This window comes from Echinops telfairi, unplaced genomic scaffold, assembly GCF_000313985.2.
Source record: "Echinops telfairi isolate 266 unplaced genomic scaffold, ASM31398v2 ScPeMD7_31;HRSCAF=116, whole genome shotgun sequence".
NCBI lineage: Eukaryota > Metazoa > Chordata > Mammalia > Afrosoricida > Tenrecidae > Echinops > Echinops telfairi.
Genome location: NW_022103928.1, coordinates 23,988,714 through 23,998,413, shown reverse-complemented (window position 1 = coordinate 23,998,413; position 9,700 = coordinate 23,988,714). Strand labels below are relative to the sequence as shown.

The window sequence follows — 9,700 nt, the reverse complement described above, 5'->3', positions numbered from 1 at the left end:
AACGTTTCCGCCACCGAGGGGGGAGCGCGGCCGCGATCCCAAACCGAACCCGAGAATTGGCGTGTGACTCATCTGCGTCGGCACCTCCAGTCCCCAAACTGCCTTCCAGGAGTTTTCTGGGCCCGAGCCGCCCGATGTTGGAGCCGATTGTTGTCCGGGGAAGAGGATGGATTGAGCCCTGCCGACCGGGGGCTTTTTGTGATCTGGGCGCTGCCGGCTTTTAAAGGAGGTGATGGGGCTTGCGCTCGCCGGTCTCCTCGCCCAAGTGGAGAGTTGTTGATGCCCGCTGGTGATGCTTAGACAATGCGCAGTGAGCTTTAGTTTAACGTTTTGGGGGGGATAGGCTTGGGAAGAGCAGCCCGGATCCGGAGGAAGCCCTCTTTGTCTCTGCTAGGAGAGACAACCCCGTCTGTCCTCGATGCCGTCAGCCCTGGCCATCTTCACTTGCCGCCCGAACTCGCACCCCTTTCAGGAGCGCCATGTCTACCTGGACGAGCCCATCAAAATCGGCCGCTCGGTGGCCCGCTGTCGGCCCGCGCAGAATAATGCCACCTTCGACTGCAAAGTGCTGTCAAGGAACCACGCGCTCGTCTGGTTTGATCACAAGTCGGGCAAGGTAATGTCACCACGTTGTTCAACTGTCTTTACTTTTTTCGTTGCTTGTCTGTGAGAGGCATCAAGCGGGCAGCACCCCAGGGTTCTCGCACTCAGACAACTGGCAGCCAGGGCACGGAGTCCCCTTTTTTGGTGTGCCTGGTTCTGGTGCAAATTTCATTGAACGGGCTGAATGGAAAACAGAGCCGGTATTGTAATTAAATGCCCGGGAGGGCAGTGATAGCTTGATAGTGTAGTCATTCCCAGTGAAATCCCAAACCCTCACACTAGATAGTGAGGGTTTGGGATTTCCTAAGACAACTTTTTGGAAAAGTTAAAAGCCAGCCCCCCCCCCCCCCCCCCCTTGATTAAGATAGCCAGAAGCAATTCCCAGAGCACTGCGGGAATCCCGGCAGCATTTCCCTGGAGTTGGAGTGGCTCAGCGTGGAGATGTACTTAACACAGCTTTTGGTTGAGTTGTGATCAGAGCCTTTCTAGTAAGGGCAATGACTTGGGTAAACAGCCTTTCTTTTTGGCAAGATTTGATGCATGTTTGCCTACAGCAGCAACTTTCAGTACTCAAAGCTACGTAATTTAATCAAGTTTGAAGAACTGTAACTTTTACATTTTCTGAGGTTCCTTTACCATTGGGTGAACAGCTGTACTTTGCTGTTGAAAATTGCTTTTCCATGTTTCCTGGAGCACTGTTCTGAGAAAAACTACTTAAGACGTACTTACAAAGGTGGTATTTGAAAGTAAGTGTGTGGAAGTGAACATCTTTGTTTCCTGAAATCATCCAATTTCATTTATTATTTTATTACCTAGTTGTGATAGGGCCAATTCAGTGTTCTTCGTGTCAAGTGTAACCATTTTAACATTTTAACTTGGCCTAATACCATATGTCCGGGTGCTTATATTTCAAGAATACAAAGAAAAAGATTATGTTAAGTCGTTTTCAGCTTTTAAAACTCGATGTGTGTGTGTGTGTGTGTGTGGAGCGTATAGGAGAGAGCTCAGTTTTGGTCTTAAACGTAATGTTTTTGATGAGCTACTGACTCATTTCCAACTAAAAGTAAGTTATGTAAGACTAATAGGAATATCTTGGGTTTCATCTCCTGACTTTTTGGCCCTTTCTGGGTTAAATGATTGTCTTGCTTAAAAGAAGAGTTTAAATCTTCAAGAATAGTGTTTTGAATTGAGAGGCATCTGAGTCTCAAAGGAAGAGAGAAAGCATACTTTTGCAGTTGCTGAATTGTGGAGTTATTATATAAATTATTTTTAAAGAAAGGAGGAAGAGATTGCTAAAGTGCTTTGTGCTTGCATAATACCTGCACCCTACTCTGTGTAGGATGACAACTGAAAAGTATGTTAATTTTTCTGTACAACGTCAGATGCTCATTACCTGTGGCACAGACCCCCATTTCCCTCCTTGAAAATGAAAATTTGGGTACTTTTGAAACTTCATAGATTACTCACAATCCTTCAAGTGAATATTCACAGAGCTCATCTTCCCAGTAATCTAGTTCAAGAAAATCAATGAACTACTAATACCATAACTAGCTTTTATTCCTTTACCTTTTTGTATCTCTAGGCAACCATTAAGGTCCAACCGAGTCAGATAGCAGGTTTAATCTCAGTGCATTCTCTGCACATGTACTTTTTTCCTTTACTTTGATCCAACACTTAAAAGAGACTGAGCTTTTCTTTCACTTATTTGAGAAATAGTCATTGCATGAGCAGTCTAATAAAGCCCTCACAATAGCTAACTTTGAGATGACTCATATATGAATAGTGACTGTATAGTGTGTGAATGGAGATGACATGTTAAAACCTTGACCAAAATATGTTAATTAGAAGAATTGATTTCTACCATTTTTACTTTTTTTTCATTTTTACTTTCTTCATTAGCACAATAATAGTCGATTATAAGACTATTACTTCATTGTACCACCCAATGTAATAAAAGCAAATGACCAGTCGGTTCCTGCCAAGGCATCAAGTTCTTTTGAGAATTAGATATAAAATTCAAAATTTAAGTTTGATCCCCCAGTATCTGTGTTTTTTTTTCCACCCAGTATCTGTTTATGAAGCTAGACACTGTATACAATTCCAAAGGAGACAGTTGATCACATATCTACTGCAATTACCTCATAACTAAAGATACTATTGAAAATCTCTGGGCCTACTGTAAATTCCAGAAAATTTCTTTTTATAACAGAAAGTAATCATGGACTTGTTTTCCTCTTTTTTAATTGACATTTCTAAGCCTTAGTTTTTTATCAGGTGAGAGTAGTACTTACTGTTGTTTTAGGATTGAGATAATCACTGAAGTTACTTAGCAGCTAGCTGACCCTTCTTAAAGACTCAGTACTTTGGGAGAGGGACTTTCTTCTAGGTTGCTCTTAATAGTATGCTGTAGGCTTTTAAATCCTAGGAAGGCAATGAGAAATTAATTTGTGTGTGTCTGTGTATATTTGTGTGTGATGGCATATGTAGAAATAATTTTTTAGTGCAAACACATGAAATTGAGAACTTTGTCCAGATTGGCACTTTCGGTCAATGGAAAGTAGAAAGCTGGGAAGTGGAAAATTAGAGTAATGAGCTGGTTGACTTTCATTTGTGTGTGACTATTGCATTACATATTGGTCATCATGGGAGTTTACTAAAAGCTAGGAGAAATAATAAACATTTAAACTTTCTATACAGGTAATGTATGTTCATTGTAGAAAAGTGATAAAATGTAATGAAGCAGATGAAAATTCAGATGATACTTTTTTTTGATGTTGGGAAATTTTTTATTATCAGATTTTTCTTTTTTTTAAATCATTTTATTGGGGGCTCGTACAACTCTCGTCACAATCCATACATCCATCCATTGTGTCAAGCATTTATACATTTTTTGCCCTCATCATTCTCAAAATTCATTTGTTTTCCACTTGAGCCCTTGGTATCAGCTCCTCATTTTAGATGACACTTTTTAATGCTAAATTCATGAAATGTGTTACTACTATGTTTAAGCCTGTATATTGGAGGATGATAGGTTTGCCATAAACAGAATTGGATAATCTTCCCTAAAGCATCTTTTCAGGGGTATGTTGTTAATGTTTTTAGGTGCTATTGAGTTGGTTCTGACTTACAGTAGCCTTGTGTACAGCAGAAGGAAACCATGCCAGTCCTGTACCATCCTCACAATTGTTACTGTCTTTGAGCCCGTTGTTGCAGCCACCCTGTTGGTCCATCTCAGTAAGGGTCTTTTTATTTTCACTGACTTTACTTTACCAAGCATGGTGTCCTTCTCCAGAGACAGATAACATGCCTAACTTCCATGAGATGAAGTCTTGCCATCCTCACCGCTAAGGAGCATGCTGAGTTTATTTCTTTACAAACAGATTTGTTTGTTCTTTTGACAGTTCATAGTGTGTACATCATTCTTCTCTAACACTGTAATTTAAATGCACAGTTCTTCTGCTGTCTTCCTTCTTTATTGTGCAGCTTTCACATACATAGGAGGTCATTGAAAATACCAGGGCTTGGGGCAGGTACACCTTAATCCTCAAAATGATGATTCAGAGATATAACCAAAACAAACAAACAAATCCATTGAGCCAATTCTAACTCACAGAGACCTTATAGTACAGAGCAGAACTCCTCCATAGGGTTTCTGAGACTACTTTTTTTTTTTTTAAATTATTATTTTTTAAATCGTTTTATTACGGGCTCATACAATTCTTACCACAATCCATACATACATCAGTTGTGTAAAGCACATTTGTATATTCATTGCCCTTATCATTCTCAAAACATTTGCTTTCCACTTAAGCCCCTAGCATCAGGTCCTCATTTTTTCCCCTCCCTCCCTGCTCCCTACTCCCTCATGAACCCTTGATAATTTATAAATTATTATTTTGTCGTATCTTGCCCTGTCCAACGCTGAGACTGTGGATCTTTAAGAAGCAGAGTGGCTGGTAGATTTGAACCTCCAATTTTGTGGTTAGCAGCCCAATGTTTAACCCAAGATGCCATTTCAGAGATAGTAGTTTGTCATTGTCCTGCCTGTTATCTTTCACTCTACTTTGGCGGCCAAGCACTTCACATTAGATGGTAGATAATAGAACGAGTATTAATCCTTCTCTTCACTTGAGGTAGAGTGGTTGCATAGAAGGCCAGGGAGTGGACTGCCTCCTTGTTATGTGGATGACATTGTTTGACTTAAAGCTTTGGGGATAAGTGACAAGTTAGTAGTTGAATAGTAGTCTACTTGTCTGCTTCCAATCTCATTTTTTTTTCTTTTGAACTATTTTGGAGGACCTGTTCTATCACGATCATCTTAGTAGAGGGCCTAGTGGTGATAGGGGAAGAACTGATAAGAAATTGTTCTTTCTTTCAAGGAGTTTATATTTTAGATAGAGAAGGAAAACCTGACCTTGAGAACACTTGATTCTGATGTAAGCTTAAGTACTAAAGAGTGCTAGTGTTTGAATTGGACTTTAAAATAGATAAAAGTTAAGGAAAGGTGAGGTTTAAGTCTTCCTTCTCTGGGGAGGAAAGTAAAATAACACTGGTGAAAGTAGATTATTTTGAATGATTTTGGCATCTTTCAAAATTATGCTGAAGCTGGATTTGTTGGTTTCTTTTGGATAATAGCTGTAGGTGAACATCCATTCTGTGAGATAATAGTATATGTTCATGTCTTGTCTTTGTAATCAATTGTCGACATTGGAGGAGGAGGACTCTGCCGATGTGTCCGTTTCCCACTCTTGTATAAAATGGATGGTGTGTGAGTGAATGAGTAGATCATGCAGTGCCCGACTGCCAAGCTTAAGGACATGGACTTATGGGCTAGTGAAGGCCATGTCTCGCGAGTCCTGAGTAGATGGCAGAGTGATACCACAGTGGTGTGTAGCAAGGAAAAGTGGCTAACAGATAACTATGTACTATGCCCCATCCTAAGTGCTTTGTGTGTTAATTTATTTAATTTTCAAATAACTGTCTGAAGTAGGTGCCTGTTTGCCCATATTAATTTATGAGGCAGTTGGACAAAGTGAGATTAAGTTAATTTGCTAAAGTTCACGCAGCTTATGAATGTTAGAGCTCTGTGAATTCAGATATTCTGATTCTTGACTAGACTAGAGCATAGGTTTCTGAACTTATTTGGCCTACTGCCCCCTTTTCTGGGGCAGGGGTGGGGGGGTCAGAGTTGGGGTGAGGTAAGGTAGGCATTGCTCAGTGCCCCCTGGGATTACAGACTTTTGTACATAGACCATCATTAGGATACAGTGTAGATAGCTGCTTTTGCAGCTCCCCCTGGAGAGTGGTATTACCCATCTTGGGAACCACTGCTCTGCAGGCTTAAACTCAACCCCATAGCTCATTACCATCAAGTAGCTTTGAACTCATAGCACCCTTGTAGGACAAAGTACAACTGCCTGTGGGTTTCCACGACTAACTCTTCACAAGAGTAGAAAGCCATATCTTTTCCCCTCAAGGAATGGCTGGTGGTTTTGAACTGCTGACCCTAGGGTTAGCAGTCTAAAGCATAGTAACCAGTATGCCACGAGGGCTCCTAATCTCAGTCACTCTGCTATTCCAAGGTGCTGTAATAGTTTAGATGTGATGTGGTTTTTGTAGGAGTATAGCCCAGATTGGCAGGAGTGAGAATAATTAAATGTCAGAAAGTGAAGGTATAAAAGACAACTGTGCTACTTGGTCCATTAAGACTTCACCCAGAGAGCAATTCTTTATGGTCTGAGATTTAGGGAAAGTTTTATGGATGAGATGCAATTTAGGACTTTGAAAAAGGACAGAATGTAGAGTCAGTCAGGAAAAGAACTTTGAATGGAAAGAATTGCACAAGGGAAGGCATAGAGGCAGGAATGATATGGCATGTTCCAAGGACATGGCAAAGAAGTCATTGCAAAGAAAGAATCTCCAGAACTCGGCAACTGAGACCATTTCTTTCCTATTCCTGCACATATCTTACCATGACCACAAAGATCCTGTCCCCGGTGTTTGGGAGAATAGCATCCACTGATTTTGTTTGTGGGTTTGTTTGAACAGATACCTAATTTTTTCTTGTTGGCAGACATTAGAAAGGTCATTAGGAGGTGCTGGTTTGTGTAAGACAGTAATTTAGTTGACTTATGTAAATGTCTCTGGGTGAGGCAAGTGAATAAGCTGAAAACTGACGGTTCAAGAAATACTCCCAAGGCACCTTGGAAGATAGGCCTGGCAATTTGCTTTAGAAAGGTCTCAGTCTGGAAAATCCAATGGAGCAGTGCTGCTGTGCTCACCTGGAAATCAGGATCAACCTATACAAGCCGACCAGCAACAACACCAACAGTGTTTATGGTACATGTTCAGAAGGTCAGGTTATTTATCCCCAGCAGATGACTCCATAGGCATTCTCTTCTATGCTCCATTTCATAGTAATGGGTAAGGATTGACATGTTGTATCTATTATTTCAAGCTGCTAACTATATGGGAAGTGCATACAGTTAAAGTGTTTAGCCTCCATTAGTTGGTGTTAGTCCTGGTTAAATTTACTTTTTATCGTTGCAGGCTCCGATTTGGTTATCTTCGGTGGAATTTATATTAAAGCGTGCTGTCTATTCTCTTTGATAGAGTGCTAGAGTTTAAGTGAAAGATGGTGAGATCGATTTTTAATGTATGTTTTTGAATCAAGAAAAATGATCATATTTGTTAGCTGCTGAAATGTTCTAAAGCAGTGGTTCTCAACCTTCCTCACGCCACAACCCTTTAATACAGTTCCTCATGTTGTGGTGACTCTCAACCATAAAATTATTTTTGTTGCTACTTCATAACTGTAATTTTGCTACTGTTATGAATTGGGCTACCCCTGTGAAAGGGTCGTTGGACCCCTAAAGAGGTTGTGGCCCATAGGTTGAGAACTGCTGTTCTAAAGACTTAACTCTCCTGCCCAAGCTTCTCTCAGAGATACTAGATTGAGACAGTTCATACTCTTTTCTTTTTTTAAAGTTTTATTGGGATATAATTCGTGTGTAATACGATTTAAAAAGAGTTGTACAATCATCACCACAATCAGTTTGAGAATATTTTCTTCTTTTTCGTACTTATTGTTATTAGAAGTAGTTGATATTTGCTCAAAAATCTTTGCTGTTGTCCTGTTGGTTTTTAGCATGATCTATAAACTCCTTTAAAAAAGTCTCATTTGTACCCCAGTGTTATCTTCTATTGCTCTTTTTTTTCTTTGCTCCAATCTCTGTGCACTAGCTATATGACAGTGCTCACTGTTTCTGGAACAAGTGCCCTTTCTGCTGTTTTGCCTTCCAGAGTGACCTTTCCCCTCATCCCTGGAGGCTTAGTTTCACTGAGAAGCCTTCCCTAACTCCCACTAACTGCTGAATTAATTTCTTACTCTGTACTCCCATAGAACTTTACACACAATTCCATTATGGGACATAGACAACGAAATAACTATGATGCAAATGTACTCTCACTGGGCCAGATATGAGCTCTTGAAAGAAGGGAATAGATACTGTATAAATGTTTGAATGGTGAAATGAGAACAATAGAGCAGTCAAAGGGCAGAAGGTCATTCTAGTTAGTAATCAATTTAAGATCATGAACTCAATTACCAATGTTTTCTATTGAAAACTTACAATGTGGAGTCACAAGCAATCTTGTGATTGGTGATAACTAATTTTGAGCTACTAGATATAGCAAAATAATTATATATATATTGCAAAATAATATATTTTAAAAAGGGCTTTATACTATTTACAGTATAAATTTAGTACAGTATACTATATACAGTATAAATACAGTATAAACTGATAAATTTCATTTTATCAGTTGTGGCTGATTCTCATTTATCCAGAAAGTTTGATGTTGAAAGGTTATTTGCATAAGGTCATCTAATAGTAATTATAAGTGTTAGAATCTAGATCTTCCCTCCCCAGAAGTAAAAGCCAACGGCTAGACACTTATTCTGAACCATCATATTATGAACTATTGCGTTGTTTTTTTAACCAGGGGAGAGCGAACGCAGTTGTTTTTTTTAAACAATTATTGTTATGAAAAAATAATTTCTTTTGCTCTCTGGAAAGGTAATCTGTGCTATTGTTTTTGAGCATTTCTAAAATGCTTCCATTTGGCAGACGTCCAAAGACTGAAAGACCCTGAGTTAATTATTTCTGAGTCAGCTAGCATTTTTGAAAAGTTACCTCGATAACTCCTAGCAATAAAAATACTTTCTCTTAGTTTGCATTCACACAATCGATTTGGATTTGGGACTTTATGCAAACAAATGGAAGAGTCTTGGAAAAACTTGTTTGGTCATGTAAATTTTTTGTTATTTAAAGAGAATAACTGGGAGGGAGAAGAAAAATGAGGAGCTGATGCCAGGGGCTTAGGTGGAGAGCAAATGTTTTGAGAATGATGAGGGCAATGAATGTATAAATAGGCTTTACACAATTGATGTGTGTATGGATTGTGATAAGAGTTATATGAGCTCCTAATAAAATGATTTAAAAAAAGGAATAGCTGGCAGATGTAAAGAAAAAGTAAATTTAAGTAGGCATTTGAGAATGTGGACTTTTTTGATGATTAATGTTGTATCCTTTGCCAAATATACAATTTGGATTAGATTTTAAATTTTAAGGACTTAAAGAAATTTGTGCAATGCAATAAGACTTTATCAATGCTTTTATACCTGTAGTTTTATTTACATTTATAACTACTGATTTTTCTAGCCGAGTCAACCAGGAATGGATTTTTAACATAGATATCAAGTTTACATATGTGTGTATATACATATATACACGTGTTGATTTAATAATAAACAATAGGAATAGTTTCATAAAAGTTAAAATTTACAATAAAGAAGTGTATAGAGTAAAAGATGACAGTTCCCATTTACATACATAGTCAGCAATTTTTTTCCTATTCCAGAAGTAACTTGTTGTTAATTTGATGTGTAATTTTCAGAACTATTTCTATGTTTCTGTGTAGGTAAGGAAGCATAGTTTTGTGTTGGTTTTTTTTTTTTAATCGTTTTATTAGGGCCTCATATGACTCTTATCACAATCCATACATACATCAATTGTGTAAAGCACATTTGTACATT

The 9,700-nt window shown here is 38.7% G+C and overlaps 1 protein-coding gene across 22 annotated transcripts in view; it reads left to right on the top strand.

Annotated features, from left to right (window-relative positions):
- Positions 1 to 6: 6 nt before the first annotated feature.
- The window catches only part of LOC101663503 (sarcolemma associated protein), a 165,744-nt gene continuing 156,050 nt past the window's right edge, over positions 7 to 9,700 (top strand). For all 22 annotated transcript variants that reach the window (XM_045290087.1, XM_004702402.2, XM_045290084.1 and 19 more), the window contains exon 1: positions 7 to 616. In XM_045290087.1, coding sequence (XP_045146022.1) covers positions 419 to 616 — 198 coding nt within the window. In that variant the 5' untranslated portion in view covers positions 7 to 418. The remainder of the gene's footprint in view (positions 617 to 9,700) is intronic.